General features: G+C 47.6%; 1 protein-coding gene across 2 annotated transcripts in view; it reads right to left on the reverse strand.

Annotated features, from left to right (window-relative positions):
- The window catches only part of oca2 (oculocutaneous albinism II), a 690,248-nt gene that overhangs the window by 145,854 nt on the left and 524,095 nt on the right, over positions 1-20,299 (reverse strand). For both annotated transcript variants that reach the window (XM_072477223.1, XM_072477224.1), the window contains exon 19: positions 1,850-1,977. In XM_072477223.1, coding sequence (XP_072333324.1) covers positions 1,850-1,977 — 128 coding nt within the window. The remainder of the gene's footprint in view (positions 1-1,849; positions 1,978-20,299) is intronic.

The following is a 20,299-nucleotide window of genomic DNA, read 5'->3' on the forward strand; positions in this document are numbered from 1 at the left end:
CACTCTGCTGCTTCTCTTTTTAATCTTCCCAAACCTCCTACCAGACTCCTACTTGCAGAGTACACCGCAAGCCATATCCACGGCCGCTGTACGTTGGCTGAGGCCCGCTCCGCCCCCGACCGGCCGAGTTCCCGACGGCGTGGGGCACGTGTGCTATTTTTCGGCGGGAACTCGGCATGGCGGCTGCGGACTCAGTCCAGCGCCGCCACAGTCGGGGGAGGGCCGGTCCGCGGGCAGGGGTGGACATATTCGGGTCTGGGGACACTGTGGTGGGGCGGTCCGGGTCGCGCGAGCCGGCCGAAGGGGGGGGACTATTTCAGCAGGCCGGGTCCACAAGCGGTATCCGCCATGAAGCACGGGGCGGCCACTGCAGGCCGCTGCCGTGCGCATGCACAGCCACGGACCCGGCAGTTCTTCAGCCGTATTGGCAGCTAGAGCCGGGAGCTCTAAGCTGCCTGGCTGCTAGATTCCCCCCGGAACGGAGAATCGGTGGCTGTTTCATGACGATTTTTCCATCATGCAACACCACCATATTCACGCCGGCATGGGGGCTTAGTCTCCAGAATGGAGAATCCAGCCCAAAGTCCCTTAAATGGATCATCATGAACATGCAAACGTACGAATTAGGAGCAGGAGTAGGCCACTCGCCAGGGTGCCAGAGTGCCAGTGCCAAGGTATCCGGGTGCTAGGTTGCCCGTGCCAGGGATTGGGCCCAGGGATGTCCTGCTCTTCAGAGGTAGAATGAGTGGGCCTCGAGAACCCCATAAGAGGTAGGTTGGGGCAATGGGGGGGGGGGGGGGGGGGGTTCCAGAAGCCGTGGTGGAGGAGCAGGGGAGGGCTCGAAAAATCGAGGCAACACTTAAAAATGGCGCCCCAATCCATGAGTCCTCTTCCAGCACCTGTGCAGGAAATTAGGTAAATGCGACCTCGGCGGGGCATTCCAGAACGAGGCCCAAAGAAACGACAGACTCCGTTTAGATAGCGGGGTGGTTCTCAGCGCTGCAGACACCGAGAAACAGCCCGATCTAAAGCAGGACTCTGTTTTTGGCGCGTTAAATTGCGCCCAATCACATTCACCTCAGGTTGTGCACACGTCTTCCACCTCTTTGTATTGCCCTCAGACTTCCCCAAACTCAACTCCATCTGCCATCGTCTTGCCCATGTCCTTTGTAACTTCATCCCCTTAAACATGTAAATTTACTGTGCCTCCTGATTCAGAATAAACCCACACAAAGTAAGGGTAGCCATAGGCAGCATCATCATTACTATGACATAAAGATCCATAAATCATATGACACAGAACCTTTTGTCTATATTACAGACAGATAATTATCCATTTCTGAGCTCTTTAAGCTGCCGGACTGATGTATCAGATAATGCCAACTGTGCCAAATCAATAGGTAGCTTTTTCTGCAAGTTGCTGCCCACTGGTTGGCACTTTATCTTGTTACTAGAACCAGAAAAATGGAAGAAATGGGAACAGGAATGGATCATCTGAACTTTTGGGCCTGCTCCGCCATTCAATACAATCATAGTGATCTTCTATCTCAGTTCCTCTCGTCCACTCACTCATATCCCTCGATTCCCTCAGAGACTAAAGATCTGCCTTCAACTGGCCTTAAGTATGCTCAAGGATGGAGCATCCACAACTCCCTGGGGTAGAGAATTCCAACCATCCTCAACCCTTTGAGTGAAGAGATTTCTCTTCAGCTCAGCCCACAATGATTGGCCCCTTGCCCCCTGCGATTGTGACCCCGTCTTCGAGATTCTAAATGCAACTGAGCTCTCAATCGTAAATAAAAATGGGGGTGGGGGGGGGGGGGGGGGATGGAATAACAACATAAAATACCTCCATCAGGACAAAGAGCGCAGCGAAGAAGAGAAGTGTTGCCCATTCCACCCTGTGCAGTATAATCTCAAAGTCCTGAACGTCAGCCAACACCAGGAGCCATATTGCGCCCAGCATTGCGATCCAACCTATTGAAAAGGCACATCTACAGTTAGTACAGGAACAAAGTTTCACACAAAATATGTTAACACCCATGAAACAGAATAACACAAATCTGATCAAGAGAAACTTGAGGAGCTGCATTTGAAGTGATTTTGCTCGCAGTTTTGGCTATCAAACTGTGTGCGATAAATATGAAACAGCAGCTCACTTTGTGCATCTGAAGGCGCTGCCAAAGGGCTAATGACTGATGCAAATTAAAACAATTAACGATTTAGGATTTCCAGGTGGTCGCCTGGTTAGACGGGACCGATTGCGCAGTCTTCTTATATTTCCAATATCACAATTCTGGCTGACGTTGTTGTGCAGGGAGGATTCAAGGTCGTAAAAATGAGGAGAAAGGAAGAACTTGCATTTGTGCAACATGTTGTCAGCTCTCCAGAACGGCACAAAATGCTTCACAAGCAATAGATTATTTTTGAACCATGGGCATTGTTACAGTGTCAGGCATTGCAGCCTATTTGAAAACGGTATAGTCAAGTTAACAAAGAGAAAGTTGATTGAGGAGGAAATCTGTTTTTTCACAGGTGTTGGGTGAGTTGGAATGGGCAGTGATTTTTTTGCAACGCTACAAAATAGAAAGCAAAGTGCTGCAGATGCTGGCAACCTGCAATAAAATGCATAAAGTGCTGGAAATATTCAGCAGGTCTGGCAGCATCCGTGGAGGGGAATAACTTTCCGACAGCACTGTTGCTGCAGGCTGGCTCTTCAACGGTGCCATGCTCCCTCATGGAGCCATGGTGGAAATTAGCGACGTGGGCAAGGACCTGGACCCGTGAAGCCCCCCCCCCCCCCCACTCCCGGACCCGTAAAGGCTCTCGCCCCCCCACCCCACCTCTGCTTGAATTACCCTATCGCCTGGAGGGGTGAGTGCCTTTCCCCCCTCTTTGTCCAATCACCGACAGCAGGAGGACAAGAAGAGCTGGCACGCCCCGCCGAACCTTTTCTCCCAGGCCCAATGGCCCTCACCATCAAGGGTACCTCGTACATCACCGGCACCTAAATCTGGGGCAGATGGGAGAGGCTCAGCCCACGATCATCGTGAAAGAGGTTAGAACCAAGGCGACGCACAGACTGGAGAAAGTTTATACAGCATTCCTTCCGCCTCAGCGTGAGCCACAGCTTGCCTGAACCCTCACCTGATGAAGAAGCGATGCTCTGAAAGCTAGTGATTCCAAATAAACCTGTAGGACTTTAATCTGGTGTTGCAAGACCTCTTACAGTGCCTACCCAAGTCCAACGCCGGCATCTCCACATTCTGGTGATAAAGACATGACAAAGATCATGGAAGGAGGCCGGAAACCCAAGTAGGTGGTGCCTTCGCTGATACCTTCAGTACCAGGTACTGAAGCTGCCCACTGAGTGTGTCCATTGCTACTCACTTCTCCTCGATAGTGTCCCTCAAAAGCAATTGTCTTACCACACCCCTACCCCCTCCACCCCACCCCACTCAAACCTCTAACCAAGAAAAGGAATTTGTCTGCGTTTTGTACCCGGAGATCAGATGGTACTGCTCCGTGGCGACAGGGATTTTACATTGCCCGACATTCGTGATGTAGTTTTCCTTTCTCATTGTCAGTTATTCATTATAGTGCGAATTCGCAACATACCTGCAGTGAAATCTCAAATGGACAATGAAATTTGAATTGAATGATTGAAATGAATTGATATGAATTGAAACAGAGTTAACATTTTGATTTGAATATGACCCTTTTTCAGAATTAGGTTTGTGATTGGTCCCCTTGGAAGATGAGACACATGCAATAGTTTGTCTGAAATGTGTCATTTGAGCTTGCTACTGGGGAACGTTTCGAGGTCTGCGTATCTTGTAATATGATCTGGTCGTCATCAGATAGGTTCCAAATCCTCCGTGCAAACACCTCTGCTTTCAGAGAGCAGGCGCGGCTCTGGCTCTGAGGTTAGGAGCTCTCACGCTCCCGCGTTCAGAGATCACATAGGTGTTCACATTTAAAGTTCAGGTAGGAAGGGGTGCAGGATGGAAAAATGTCAACATAAAGATGAGGGGCTGGATTCTCTGCATCCCGACGCCGAATTCGCGTTAGGCGACGGGTGGAGAATCCAGTTTCCCGCATGAAACCGAGACCGGCGCCCGTTTGCCAACTCTCCACCCCCCGGAAATCGGCGTACTCGGGAAGTACGCCGCGCAGCGTATCCACCACTTGAGGCCACTGCCAGAGGCCTGCCTCACTATTCTCCGCCCCCAACCGGCCGAATTCCTGATGGCGTGGATCTAATCTGGTCCTGCCGTTTGGGAAACTCGCGAGGCAGCTGCAGACTCGGTCCGCGGCCGCCACTGTTGGGGGCGAGATGATCGGAAGGCAGGGGGGGGGCCTCATTCGGGACTGGGGTATTCCTGAGCAGGTGGTCCGGGTCGGTGGCGCAGCCGATAGGGGGCACTATTTCTGCAGTCCAGTCCCGCGGTCTGAATCCGCCATGGAGCACACCGTGCGTGGCCTCTGACCTGGAACTACGGGGGGCCGTGGCTGCGAACTCCATGACAGCTGCCTGGTAGGCCCCTGCAGGGCTCTGAATCTGTGGCCTTTGACACCAGTTTTTCTGGCGTAAAAGACCACAGTTTTCACATCGGCGTCAGGACATAGTCCCAGAAACGGGGAATCCAGCCCGAGAACTTTAAAACTGAGATGTCGCTGGCCGCAGAGTCTCAGTGAGCACAGGATGATGAGTGAATGGGATGGTCATCGTAATAGGGCGGTAAAAAAGGCATATGCGATTGTTATGGGCGAGGCTTTTCCAGACCCCCAAAATGCATCATGGAGTTCAACCAACCTCCCCCTTTAATGTATTTGTTGCTTTTCGTAGCACACAGCTTGTTCCCTAGGTGTGGGATTACAATTATGGACATGTGGGTTTTCAAACACAAAACACTGTTTATTCCATGAACTCAACTTAACATCTTAAATAAACATTGGATCTCTTAACACCCCTTACTTCAAAGATAACTCAGAAAATATTGCAACAGTAAATAATTCCTTAAAATGTTCCTTCAAACTTCCAAGAGACTTAACACCTTTAAACAAAATCACATCAGGTTAAAGGCTTTACTATTATGCGTTTAAATCACCGAAATGATCCAGAGATAGTCTTTCATGGCAGAGATCCAGCTCCCTGCAAACACAGACACTCCCAAGCTATTTTCAAACTGCATCTGCAGCTCTCTGGAAACACACAGACACACACAAGCTGCTTTTTTAAACTGAAAAACTAAACTGCAAAATGGCTAACCTGACCTCAGCTCCACCCACTCTCTGACATCACTGTTTTCTTAAAGGTACATTGCTTAAACATCCATGTCTTAAAGGTACTCTCACATGACACGATGCTTGCCTTCATCACTCGAGGCATAGAATCCAAAAGCAGGGAGGTCATGTTGGAGTTGTGTAGGACTTTGGTGAGTCCATAGCTGGAGTACTGGGTGCAGTTCTGGTCATTAAATGAGAGGAAGAATGTGATCGCGCTGGAGGAGGGGCAGAGGAGATTCACCAGAATGTTGACTGGGATGGAGCATTTAAGTTATGAAGTTGGATAGGCTGGGGTTGTTTTCGCCTGAGAAGAGACGACTGAGGGACGAACTGATAGAGTGTACAAGGTTATGAGGGGCAGCGACAGGGTGGATAGGGAGCAGCTGTTTCCCTGAGTTGAAGGGTCAGCCACGAGGGGACACAAGTTCAAGGTGAGGGGTGGGAAGTTTAGGAGGGATGTGATGAAAAAAGGTTTTACCCAGAGGGTGGAACGCACTGTCTGGGAGGGTGGTAGAGGTGGGTTGTCTCACATCCTTTAAAAAGTACCTGGATGAGCACTTGGCATGTCTTAACAGTCACGGCTATGGGCCAAGTGCTGGAAAATGAGATTAGGTAGATAGGTCAGGTGCTTTTCATGTGTCAGTGCAGACTCAATGGGCCGAAGGGCCTCTTCTGCACTGTATTATCCTGTGACCTGCTGTGAGCTGGGATTTATGCAGTAGACTTTTAGATGAACTCAAATTCATTGAAGATGGGAGGTGGCCAGGAGAACAGTGGAATAATCAAGTCTGACAAATAATACCTCCATTTATTTCATGTCGGCAGGATCACAGGCTGGGATTCTCCCATGCCCCCAACGGCAGGTTCAATGGCAGGCGAGGGAGGTGAGAATTCACCCAAAAATTGGATTTATGTCGGCACGAATTTCCCATGGGATCATCGGCTGTTGCCCACCATGGTGGTTTGGGAAACCAACAGCTTGCCGGCAATTAAATAATTTGCATCCCGCTATTGGGATGCCAATGAAGGGCCGTCCGGTATCTTTCTCCCCAGCTCCAGATTCCCCACGATGCCAACAAAACTATCATTGATCATTGTAAAAACCCTTTAGGGAAGAAAATCCTTCCTCTGGCCTGTCCTATGTGCGACTCTGGATTCGCAGTAATGTGGGCCGGAATGTGATTCCGGCTGTTGTGGTTCACTTTTCCCGCCGGAAGCCGCACCCCCGCCCGTGGTTTCCCGGCAGCATGGGGTGGCTGCAATGGGAAATCCCATTGACAAGCGGCGGGAAGACAGAATCCCGCCTCCAGCGAACGGCACGCAGCCGAGAACCACGGGGCGAGAGGGCCGGAGAATCCCACCCGTTGTCGACTCTTAACTGCCTGCTGGCAAGCCATACAATTCCAGGGCAATTAGGTCTGGGCAATTCCACGGCAATTAGGAATGGGCATCAAATGTTGGTCTTGCCGGAGATAACCTTATCCGGTGGCAAGAACACATTTTTAAAAATCAAGTCCGGCACCCAATTGGCATTTCTCTTAATGCCCTGAATATACTGGCTAAATTGCTCATTGATAGCTGTGTGCATAGCTGACACTATTATTCTTCCGGCACAATGTGGCTCATCGTCACTTGCCGATTCTTCTTTCTCCTTCAGATGTCATCCAGCACAATTGGACAATTGACCGCACCCTTCGTTCCTCCTCTTCTTATGTGGCTTTTTAAAAATAAAAACTGAATCTGGCTTCTCAAAGAGATTATTTTACGCCTTTATTTGTATTTGTAACCTCTCCAATTAGTTTCTGCCAAGGCACCCTGCTAATGGGGCGAGCAGGCAATCTGCTCCAAGGTCTCTGATATATCAATCCATCTGTCAGAGACAGAATAAGCAGACCCGAGAAAAGATTAGCGCCAGCGAACGTGTAAAAAAAAAAAATAGATTTGGACAAAGAGATGATTAAAAATAGAAGTAGATTTTTCAAAGAAAGGCTGTATCTTTTTGTCATTTTACAATTACACTTTCTCCCAGGTACAATGGAAATCAGACATCACAAGAGTGAATGGCAATAGACACAATCGTGAATGAGAAATAATGATAGGTTGGTTGTTAGGCTGTAATTTTATTGAGATCAACAAGAGGCATGAAGCTGAAAATTTGAAGATAATGCGGTTAGCAAGGAAAGAATGAGAAAAGTCACTGGCTTCAAAATCTGTGGGGCTGCATAGGAAGGTTGACTTCTCCCAAATGGTATTGGAGTTTGGAGGAAGTGCGGGGAAGTGAGGCAGAAAGATGGGGCTGGATTCTCTGCCGGCGGGATGCTCCGTTTTGCCGGAAGCCCGGGGGGGGGGGGGTTCCCGACGGCGTGGGGCTGCCCCATAATGGGAAACCCCATTGACCGGCCGGCGTAACGGAGCATCCCGCCGGCAGGGTGAGGCATAAATGTGGCGCAGTGGGGCGGAGAATCCAACACTAGGATTTGAATAGCCAGGTTCACCCAGATTCCACCCTCCCTATACATCCAGGGGAGGGAGTCATGAGTAATTCCACCACCTCACTTCCAGTGAGACATTCTTGGAAGAATTCCCCTCTTCGCACCCTCAAAGGAATTTGGCAAAACCCATGCCAAGTGAGACTTGGCACAAGTGCCCCCGTGTGAGAACATGATGAATCCCCAGGCATTTACAAGATAAAACGTAAGCAATTCTGGAGGCGGTCAATTGCCTTCTCACTGATTGCTTCTGGTTGCTCTGTTGCACTATCTTTCCAAGTAGACGTTACCCATCCTGGCACAGCGAGCTCACCTCAGCCTCTGTCCCAAAGACTCCAGCAGAACAGGGAGGGTAAGAAGCTGTAACATGCAATATTCTCGACTAACTTCGGAACTTGTAGTTACGACTTGTGAAAGGTATCCAACCCAGGGCCATTGGCAGTTTAGATGAGGTACAGAGGGCTGCTTACTGTAGCCAACTGTACAGAAACTGCTTTGACCAGGTTTTGCAAGCATGTCTTTACAAGGCCGAAAGGATTTTTCCAAGGAAAGTGAGACTGCTAAATGGAGCAAGCTGCCTCTTCACAGCTAAGAGAAAACAAGATTCTCCGGGCCATAGAATGTTTGACTGTAAGGCCCGCTTTCCGAATGGAGAGTTAAATAAAACAACAGACAAGCATACATGAAAGCTGTGTTAAAACATTATACTTGCTGGAATACAACGTTATTTACTGCATAGAACCATAGGCCAGGATTTTCCGACCGCGCCAAGACGGGATACACGACAGGAGATTCGGTGACCCAGGCAAAAGTCCATTGACTTTTGGCGGGAGCGGACAATCCAGCCATGGTTGGGGCCATAAAATCCTGCCCATGGTACGGTTTCAATAGTCTGGTACTAACAAGAGAAGGTTTGGATTGGATAACCGTTTTGAACACTGAGAATAAGTGGCCAATAACAGCCAAATATAAAAAAGCAAACTCTTGAAAGTTAGTTTACAAATCGGAGATAAGGGGTTGGATTCTCCGTCCCAGGATGCCCGAAATGTGTTCCCCAATGGGACGGAGAATCGGGCATCGGAGCAAAATCGGGATCAGCACAAGATCGTTAAATCACGCCCACAATCTTTACTTGCTCTCTCTTCTCTCCCCCCCCCCACCCCATTGTCCCACATCTTGGTCTGCCACGTTTGGAGGAACAATAGCAGTACTCTGGTATTTGTTTACCTCCATTTAATTTGCTTTTTGTGGTCTTTCAAGTTGCCTCTCTCTTTATTAACAACTCTTCTGCTTTCTTCAGACATTGTGGGTTTGTCCAGTTCTTTCTGAAGGAAAAGAGCCCTCCGTTCATTCCTAGAGCGGACTCGAGTTTTCTTTATCTGTGGCATTCATAGAATTCATAGAATTTACAATGCAGAAGGAGGCCATTCGGCCCATCAAGTTTGCGCTGGCCCTTGGAAAGAGCACCCTACTTAAGCCCACATCTCCACCCTAGCCCCGTAACCGAGTAACCCCACCTAACCTTTTTGGACACTAAAGGCAATGCACCTAACCAACACATCTTTGGACTGTGGGAGGAAACCATAGCACCCGGAGGAAACCCACGCAGACACGGGGGGAATGTGCAGACACCGCACAGACAGTGACCCAAGCCGGGAACGAACCTGGGACCCTGGAGCTGTGAAGGAACAGTGGTAAACACTGTGCTACTGTGTCGCCCTATCTGCCACGTTCTGGCTGGACATTTATGTTTCGCAAATGGAACCTTCGATTCCACTTATTTCACATCTGAGCCAAACATTTTGCAGTTGTGATCTCAAATCCTTTTGCAAACTTATGAATTTTGCATTCAGCAGAATGGCTTTCAGTACATCTGAGACATTCAGTGCTTTTTATTCGCGTACCTTGTGCCTCACTGTCAGATTTATATTTGGCAATCTTATTTCTGCCTGTCGCAGAACGTTGTGGTGCTTCCCTGGGAGTTGCCTTCTCTCTGGGGTCCCTTTTGTCTGTAGCCGGATTTTTTCATGTAGTTACAACTTTAAATGTCATTGCCCCTTTCAGGCTATCGGTGCAGTAACGGTTTTGTTTATTCAGGCTCTGCGTTGGCTTCTCCCTCTATGAGTTACCAGTGCTTTTTTGGGGGTTCCCCGTGGGTAAAAACTTCTAATCAGCAGCATTTCTTTTCGAGGTGTTTCATTCTTTTTTTCTCTCCTACCTTTGTTGGGGTTTGTGCCTTCTCACATTTTGGCAGTATATCCGGAGACTGTGGCTATCCCTTTGTTTTAACTGAAGACATTCCTTCACTGGGCTGCAAAGAATGGTGCTATGGTGATTCTTTTGTTTATTTTTAAACTCTGCAGGATGTGTTTTTTTTTCCTTTACCAGCTGATTTTAATATATTTTGTTCAACTTCAGGTCAGCATGTCCACCACGGCTGCCACCTGCTCAGCCTCTAGGACTGCCACCTATTCTATAATGGAAGTACAGATTCTTTAGCGTAATTATTGCTCACTGTCTTGTGAAATGATCAGGTTCTTTGACTCTGTGTCACTCAGGGGTCTTGCGATAGACTTCCGCTTACTCAACTTCCAAAATCTAAAGTGAAGCTTCTTCAATTGTTGGTCTTCTTAGGTGCACTTTCAGTTGCTTTCAGTCTTTCATGTCTTGGGATTCTGATCTAAGTTAGAACCATCGTCAATCATGTGATAATATGGTATTGTCTCCAGTGTCGCAATTTTGAGGAACAAAGAACAAAGAAAAGTACAGCACAGGAACAGGCCCTTCGGCCCTCCAAGCCTACGCTAACCATGTTGCCCACCTAAACTAAAATCTTCTACACTTCCGGGATCCGTATCCCTCTATTCCCATCCTAGTTTGAGATTTGTATGTTTAAACATGAACCATTTATTGTTAATCTTTAACTAGTTAAAGATCCCAATTAATGTCATGCGTGGAGCTGCTTTTCCATGCAGGCTATTTCCAGAATGTTCTCTCTGAGTCACTTACCGTGTGACTTTATACATTATTCCAGTCCCTGTAAATCCTTGCTCTGCTGAGCACCTTTACGACACATACAATCTACTATAAGTAAGTCACTCAATAGGTGCCAATCATCGTGTGGTTTGGGGTTGCTGACCAGTGGACACTAAAGTGTGTTTGAACGATAGATATTAGTGAGTATTGAGAATCATGGAATATGCAGCACAGAAAGAGGCCATTTTGCCCATTGTGTCTATGTCAGTGTTCTGAAAAGTGATCCAATTAGCCACTTCACTTCTCTTTCACATACTTCTGCAATTTTCCCCTTCGAGTATTTATCCAAAATGGCGAGGGGACGCCTGAGAGTCAACATAGCAACGTCAATGTAGCACTACACGTGGCTAGGACCAACACCCTGCAGAGAAGGGAGAGGTTGGGTCTGCTGATCTACTGGGAGAAGGGCCATAGATGGTGGAGCCTCAGAGGAAACATGACTAGACACGGGTCTACTGCCTGAGAAATTTCTATCCCCAAATGTCAGAGGGCTAGTGCCGGAAAGGCTGCATCTGTCCCAGGGCATGATGGAGCACCAGTGCTAGGTGATTCAAGGGTTGGCTCCATATGTACTGGGAGGTCACTCATTGCCTCTGGCCCTGAAAGTTACTGCCGCTCTCAACTTCTATGCCAGCGACTTGTTTCAGGGCTGCACGGGCGACCTGTGCAGCATCCCCAGTCAGCCATGCACAAATGCGTAAGGAAGTAGAGTGAATGTGTTATTTGCGAGGGCCCATTTGTCCATCAACTTTCACCATAACCAGGCGAGCCAGGATGCTGGGGCCATGTGCTTCGCTCACATAGCTGGCTTGCCCCAGGTACAGGGTATCACCAATTACACCCACATGGCTCTGCATTCCTGATGGCGGCATGAGGTGCCATTTATGAACCCCAAGAGATCTCACTCCTTCAATGTTCAGATCATGTGGTATCATGCCATGTGCATCGTGCAGGTGTGTGCCAGTTTTTCGGGCAACATCTTTGACAGCTACATCCTGGGATGCTCGCAGATCAGCGTCATTTGCAAGGGAGGGCAGCGGCTGGAGGGATGGCTCTTCTAGACAAAGAGAACCCACTGAGGACATGGTTGATGAGGTGGCCAGTGGGGCGGCCCCAAACACCCGCTGACACTCGCTACAATGAACTCATACGTCAACACCGTGTGCTCATCGAGCAGCCGATTGGACTGCTCATGATGCGGTTCTGGGTCCTGGACCGGTTGACAGGACCCCTCCAATGCAGTCCCCAGAGGTGGTCATTGTGGTCTGTTGCACTCTGCACAACCTGAATCAAAGAATTTACAGTGCAGGAGGAGGTTATTCGGCCCCTCAAGTCTACACCAGCCCTTGGAAACTGTACCCTACTTAAGCCCACGACACATCTTTGGACACTAAGGGGCAATTTAGCATGGCCAATCCACCTAACCTGGGCTGTGCGAGGAAATTGGAGCACCCGGAGGAAACCCACACAGGCACGGGGAGGACGTGCAAACTCCACACAGTTACCCGAAGCCAGATGTGAACCCAGGACCCTGGGTCTGTGAGGCAGTAGTGCTAAACAATGTGCCACGGTGCCACCCTCACTACAGCGGCAAGAGCAGCTGAACTAGGAGGAGACAGGGGAGCGCCCACATCTCATCGGATGAGGAGGAGGTCAAGGAGGGCGGCGTGGGGCAATCCGCAGAGTAGGCGGAGGAAGGACCTCTGGGGATTGCCAATGCTCGCATGGGGCACAGGACAAGAGATGCCCTCATAGCCTCTCAGTTTGGGGAAGACCAGGACTAGGGTGTCAAGATCTCTCCCACAATGGGGTCTTACATGTTCTCACTGCTGTGGTGCTTGTGGGAGGTCATCATGAAGGTCACTCTTGGGCAGGACGCTAAAGTCACTGATTGAATGCTGCAGGAGACTCATGATGACTTGCAGTGAGTACAGATTGATGCCCCTCCGCAAAATGTCTGACTCCTGCCGGAGAGAGCTGGGGCCAGCAAGGCTGAATGACACATCTCAACTCCTGGTCACATTGCATAGAGAGGAAGCACCGAGTTTGCACGGGGGTTTAGGTACATGGGGCCATGACATGACATCGTGGAGGATCTGTACGGTTGAAAAAAGTGATTTTTAATACAAGTGAGTTATGACAATGGCGTTATCTCTACTGGTGACTGTGCTCATCCCAGCACACTAGGTGCCTTTTGTTTCTTACTCTTCCTCACCCTCCCACTACGTCTAGGTATATCACTAGGATCCACAGCTGAGGTTGAAGCGGCCCGCTGACTCGTATGCCCCGTTGGCTGAGATTACCTTGGTTGGTGTACCCTAAGGGGCCTGGACCTTGGTGCAGGGGTGTCAGTGCTGCCCTCCTCGGTGTGCGGGGTCTGCAGGCGTGTCGCTCGCAGAGAGGCGAGTGTCACCTCAGGGTCTTCGGGGTGAAAGGCCCGGGGTTGTGCTCCTGCCAATCCTTTTCCCTTCAGGTAACTAGGGACCACTGGGCTCCTCCATGGGACAGAGGGGCAGCTTTAGATTGAACTTTAAATTGTGAACTTTCTCCTCCAGCTTAAACCTTTTTAAAAAAGAAAATCCCACACATGTATTGTCTCAATGCAGATCCCCCCTTCCCCTCTCTCTTCCCCCCTTCCCCCACACCAGGCGATCTGACCGTTGCTCAGAAACAACTTTTTGTTGCAATCTCTCCCAGCTACAATTTAATATATAATTCTCGCTCCCTTCAGACTCAAAATATTAACTCTGCTTTCTGTCCTTCGAGATTCTGCCAGACCTGCTGGATTTTTCCAGCATCCTGTGTTCTTTTTGCAGTTACACAGCACCTTTCCCAACCTCAGGACATGCCAATATGCTTACCAGTCAATAAAGTACTTTTCAAGTGTTGCCGCTCTTGTACCATACTCAAATCCTGAAGTATATCTGGAATTGCGAACCTTCTGATTCCGAGTCAGTTGTGTTAGAACCCCGCTGATCTAAGCTTTGTATTTATTTATTTTATAAAACACAGATTACTCAGGGATGATACCGGAACAAAACCAAGAAAAAAGTCATTGAGGCCATCAAGCATTATCCTTCCGCAGGCGATCAACCCTGAACTAAACTATTTCCATTTTGCCTAATCTACTGAGGGAAATGTGTGGAAAATTACTCCCTCATCGAAGCGGAATTGAATGAAATTTAAAATACAATCAGGCAAAGCTTCAGCAAGTCTCCATTATCCCCAAATCCCAACTGTTCAATTCAGGTCAGTTGTCCTCCGCTGCTGACAGCAGCACTCTCGTAGCAACGACAGAAAAATCATTGTGTTCAATTCGGCATTTGATCGTCTTTATCCCACAACAGTCAGATGCTTCTTGCTGCTTTTTTGTTTAAATTGAAAAGTTTTGGTGATTTAAATTATCCCTCATAATCTAATTTCGAATCCTCCTGAGTTGTGGACTTGTAGAGATTGAGTTAGTTCCAGTTTTGAAGACAATGGCGCTGATTTGATTACTTCCTTCAATTCAAACTCCTAACAATGGAGTAAAATTCTGAATATATCTATGTAATCAGTGCCACGGTAATTGGCTTTCACAGAGCTGTGACACCTCTGAAATACTCACTCCGAACATGTGGCTTCGAATTTTAATTCAGCTCTTCACACTCACTTTTACAAAAGAGATTTTGCTGTTCTGACTGGCTAGCACTTTGAATGCAAGGTTGACTTTAGGGAATGCTACTACACCCTGGGCTAGTTGTGGTCAATTCCAATCCTACTTGACCCGGAGCCACATCACAAGTGAAGTTGGACGTTGTTTTAAAATACCCGAGAACCTTGGCTGAGCCTAATAAACTGCAGTTTGTAAAATGTAAACACAAGTAACCTTTTAATATGTACAGTATTAGAATTAAATAGGCAAAAAATACAACTGACTATCTAATACCTCTTCACAAACCCCCCCCCCCTCCCCCCACCTTCTAACTACTCCCACTCTCTGTGCACATACACACACGCAATCAACACAAACCTGCACACAATACTTCAGGTGTGGCTTCACCAATGCCCTATACAATTGCAGTAAAACATCTCTATTCCTATCCCCAAAACCTCTCGCTAAGAAGGCCAACATACCATTTGCCTTCTTTGCTGCCTGCTGTACCTGCGCGCTTACTTTCAGCGACTGATGCACGATGACACGAAGCTCTCACTGAGTATCCACCTCTCTCCATTTACACCCATTCAAATATAATCTGCCTATTTTTGCTACCAAAGTGGATAACCTCACATTTATCCACATTTTCATGCATCTGCCATGCATTTGCCCACTCACTAAGCCTGTCCAAATCCTGCTGAAGAATCTCTGCATCCTCCTCACAGTTCACCCTCCCACCCAACTTTGTGTCTTCTGCAAATTTAGAAATACTGCATTTAGTTCCCTTGTCCAAATCATTAATATAAAATGTGAACATTTGGGGTCCCAGCACAGATCACTGACCGGTACTCCACTTGTCATTGCCTGCCAATCAGAAAAAGACCAATTTGTTCCAACTTTTTGCCTCCTGTCTGCTAGCCAGCTTTATATCCACCTCCAGACACTCCCCGCAATCCCATGCGCTTCAACTTTACATAGTAATCTGCTATGTGAGACCTTTGTCAAAATCATTCCGAAAGTCTAAATAAAGCACATTTCTGGTCAACTCTACTAGTTACATCTTCAAAGAATTCCAATAGATTTGTCAAGCATGATTTCCCTTCCATAAATCCATGCTAACTTTGTCTGATTGTACCACTGCTTTCCAAATGCTGTGCTATGAAATCCTTGACATTGGATTCTAGCAACTTCCCTACTACCAACATTAAGTTCACTGGTCTGTTTTACCTCTACCTCCCTTTTGAATAGCGAGGTTGTATTAGCTCCCCTTCAATCTGTAGGAACCATTCCAGAGTCCAAAGAATTTTGGAAAATGACCACCAATGGATCTACTATTTCTAAGACCACTTCTTTACGTACTCTGGGATGAAGATTATCAGGCCCTGGAGATGTAGCTGCCTTCAATCCCATAATTTCCCTAAAGCTATTTCTCTACTAATATTAATTTCCTCAGCTCCTCAATAAAACTTGTGTTTCTCAGCACTTCTGGTACATTATTCATGTCTTCCTTTGTGAAGACAGAAGCAAAGTATGAATTTAGTCACTCAGCCACTTCTTTGTTCCCAGTTATGAATTCTCCCGTTTTTGACTGTAAGGGACCTACATTCATTTTTATCACTCTTTTTCTCTTTACATACTTATAGAAACTTTAACAGTCAGTTTTTATGTTCCCCGTTAGCTTACTTTCAAATTGCATTTTCCCCTTCTTCATCAATCCCTTGGTCCACCTTTGCTGAATTTTAAACTGTTCCCAATCCTCAGGTCTATTGCTTTTTCATGCTAATTTGTTTGCTTCCTAATGCAATCTCTAATTTCCCTTCTAAGCCACAGTTTGGTTACTTGGTGGCTGCTCACACAGCCAAGATCTTCCAGTCCCACCAACGGCCCCTCCCCCGCCACAGGTTTCACATAGTGAGGGGTGCATCCAACGGGAAGCCCCATTGATAACAGAGGGACCAGAAGATCCCACCATCGACCAATGGTGGGCAGCCTCCATCGCCACGAAACACGCTGCAGGTTGAGCGGGAAATCCTGCAGCGTGTTTGAATGAAGATTGGTCTTTCCATTGTGCATTACGTCAGCGTGGAACAGAGGATTCTGGGATTGTGTAAAAACAGAAACCGTGGCTCTGTTTTTGACAAGAGAATTCGGCTATAATGTCATTGAAGCAAAAGTCTGTGGTTTGTAACTGCTGTCCTCAATAATTGGCTGTACTAATACCAACTCTGGCTGGCACTCATTCCAGGAGACGTCATCACGTGCCCTCCAACCTTCAACTGTCCTTCCCCCAGAATCCTGTCAGTGGTCGCCCAACACGTGCATCATCATAGAGTCACACCTTTCCAAGGCTTTTCAATGTGTCCCAGTTTTGACTTGTGAAAATCTGGTCAACCTAATAGGGTTGCCCTCTCCAGTCAGACGAATCCCTAGAGGTGTCACCACATGATCTGCTTCCTATTGCCCCCACCCCCACTCTCCAACCATTGATCACCCAATATACTTACAGTCGCAATGCACCACCTTCCTAAACCAATCAGAACACATGTAGATTCTGCATTTAGGTAATTGGATCAATATTGACTGTCAGTCAAACAGCTTGCTCCCATCCCCACAAATCCAGCTTCAGCAGCACTTAAGAAGCTCAACACCATCCAGAACGAAGCAGCCCGCTTCATTTCCACAAACATTCAATCCGTCCACCACTGATGAGTAGTGGCAGCTGTGTGTACCATCTACAAGATGCACTGTAGTAACTCGCCAAGGTTCCTTAGACAGCACCTTCCAAACCCACAACCACTGCCATCTAGAAGGACAAGAGTGGCAGATATCTGGTAACCCCACCACCTGGACTTTCCCCTCCAAGTCACTCACCACCCCGACTTGGAAACATATCGCCATTCCTACATTGTCGCTGGGCCAAAATCCTGGAAGTCCCTCCCGAACAGCAATATAAGCATCCTACACAGCAGGGCCTTCAGCGGTTCAAGGTGGCAACTCATCACCACCATCTGATTAGGGATGGGCAATAAATGCTGGCCTAACCACATCCCATAAATGAATTTTCAAAAAGCTTTTCATAATAGGTGCTCAAAAACATTTTAAAAGCACAATGAAGGGCAGTACGGTGGAGCAGTGGGTTAGCACTGCCGCCTCACGGCGCCGAGGTCCCAGGTTCGATCCCGGCTCTAGGTCACTGTCCGTGTGGAGTTTGCACATTCTCCCCGTGTTTGCGTGGGTTTCGCCCCCACAACCCAAAGATGCGCAGGGTAGGTGGATTGAACACGCTAAATGAAAATTGGAAAAAATGAATTGGGTACTCTAAATTGATTTTTAAAATTAATTAATTAAAAGCACAATGAGCAGAACTTAATGCCCGCCCTCTGGTGAATTTGGTGAGGGGGAGGGCGGAATTCGATGCAGTGGGATGGACCCCACTACCTTCCTACTCCTGCCCAGAACTGAAATCACTATCCTATATGAATATCCTTGATTATATTTTGAAAATGAAAATGAAATGAAAATCGCTTATTGTCACAAGTAGGCTTCAAATGAAGTTACTGTGAAAAGCCCCTAGTCGCCACATTCCAGCGCCTGTTCGGGGAGGCTGGTACGGGAATTGAACCGTGCTACTGGCCTGCCTTGGTCTGCTTTCAAAGCCAGCGATTTAGCCCTGTGCTAAACAGCCTCTATTTTGTTGCCAAAGATGGTAATAATACTATTTTTACGATCCTTTTGGGGACCATTATCTTTTAAAGAAGAAATCTGTACACCCAGTAATTAACTGACAAGAGTATGCCACAAGATTTTATGTTTTTAAACAAAGAACGTTATTGTCTATCGAAAATGAAGTAAACAAAGCAGACACCGCAAACGTACCCCAAAGCTTATAAAAACTCATGCCATAAACTCAGTTCTACTTTTCATTTCCCACCCCCTGGAGTTACCTTTCTCAAAGAATCGTTCAGGTGAATTCACTTTTTCTCAGATTAACACAAATGGAATGCCACAGCTCTCTGGAAGTCATATTAATTCTTCTTCGTATTCCAGCTACTCCTCAAAGGTTAAATTCTATGTGAGTCCTTCGGTTAGCTTTTTGGCTATGCGACTCTCCAGCTATTTCTGTGTGGACCTCATGGCTGTGGATGGGTTGCTGGATCCAAATTCTCCCCACAGCTTCCTAAACTAACTCTGCTGCCTGCTTTTGGCCATTGCATATTTCTTCCACTAGCTATAAAGTAGAGCCAATCTTCCAGCTGCTTTTCCTTCACAAAGTCCAAACTGAGGTAGAGCTCACCTCACATTCCTTATGGTGAATGATAAGTAGTGTTTTTGAAAATCACCTCCTGTTGGATCTCTCAAACTAGTGAGATGCAGTCTTCATCAAAGCAAAGCTACAGCTTATTAATTTTATTAAATCTTTATTGTCACAAGTAGGCTTACATTAACACTGCAATGAAATTACTATGAAAGCCCCTAGTTGCTACATTCCGACGCCTGTTCGGGTACACAGAAGTCGAATTGAACCCACGCTGCTGGCCTTGTTCTGCATCACAAACCAGCTGTCTAGCCCACTGTGTTAAACCAGCCCTAACTCTGTCTATTCCCAAACTGAACTGCCTACTTCTGTCTGCAAGCACCCAAAGATAAATTAAACAAAATAACTTCCTGCCCAGGCTCCACCCTGAATCACTAACACCCTGGCAAAGTGACACTCATGGCTTGTTCCCAAGTAGAAATGCAAATGAACTACCTTTTAATAAAACTTTCTTTGATTCTGAAAGACCATGGGCTGGATTCTCCGCTCCCCAACGCCAAACCCGCGTTCGCCAACAGGGCGGAGAATCTGTTTTGACGCCAATATCGGGATGGGGCCATTTTTCAGATTCTCCGCCCCGTGAAAAGCGCCATACTCTAGGAGTATGCCGCGCCACATATCCACGGCCTCAGGCCATTGCCTGAGGCCAGACCCGCGTTGCTCCATCCCTGACCGGCCGAGTTCCCAATGGCGTGGGATTCTCATGGTCTCGCCCATCGTGACCTTAGCGTGGCTACTGTGGACTCAGTCCGGCACCGCCATGGCCGGGGGAGGGCCGACCCGTGGGCGGGGGGGGGCTTTATTCGGGGCTGGGGTCACCGTGGGCGGGCGGTCCGGGGTGCACGAGCGGCCAAAGGGGGGCACTACTTTTGCGGTCTGGGTCCGTGAGTTGAGTCTGCCATGAAGCACGGCGCGGCCACTGCAGGCCACCGGCGTGCGCATGTGCAGCCAAGGAACCGGAAATGCTCAGGGCCGTATCGGCAGCTGGAGCTGCAAGCTCTGCGCTGCCTCCGTGCTAGCCCCCAGCAAAACGGGGAATCGGTGGCCGTTTTGCGCCAGTTTTCCTGGCATAAAACACCACCGTTTTCACGCTGGCGTGAGGCTCCCAAACGGAAAATCCAGTCCCATATCAATAATTTCTGTCTCTTATGGAACTCTGTGACCCTCTTTCACAGAATTCGTAGCTCTGACCTCTGTCAACGTTTCCCCAATCATTTAAGTATAATAAACTCAAGCGTTTCTGAATTGTGTTTACTTCAGGGTTCCTTATCAGTTTCTCAATAATATGCCCCTATTTTCTGCAGTTAAAATTCATAAAACTAAAAGTTCTATTCTGAAATCTATAACTTATGACCCAGATAGTTGCAACACTATATTGCAAGAAACTTGGATTAATTTTTCATACCAAATACACGAGGCCAAAATAATTGTTTTGTGATTTGCTATTATTGGATAACATTTTTTCACAGAGGATAAAGTGATAATAAGCAGCTCTCCCTAAATACTACAAGACTATCGCAGACTGCTTTATCT

Source organism: Scyliorhinus torazame, chromosome 15 (genome assembly GCF_047496885.1).
Source record: "Scyliorhinus torazame isolate Kashiwa2021f chromosome 15, sScyTor2.1, whole genome shotgun sequence".
NCBI classification, from domain to species: Eukaryota; Metazoa; Chordata; class Chondrichthyes; order Carcharhiniformes; family Scyliorhinidae; genus Scyliorhinus; species Scyliorhinus torazame.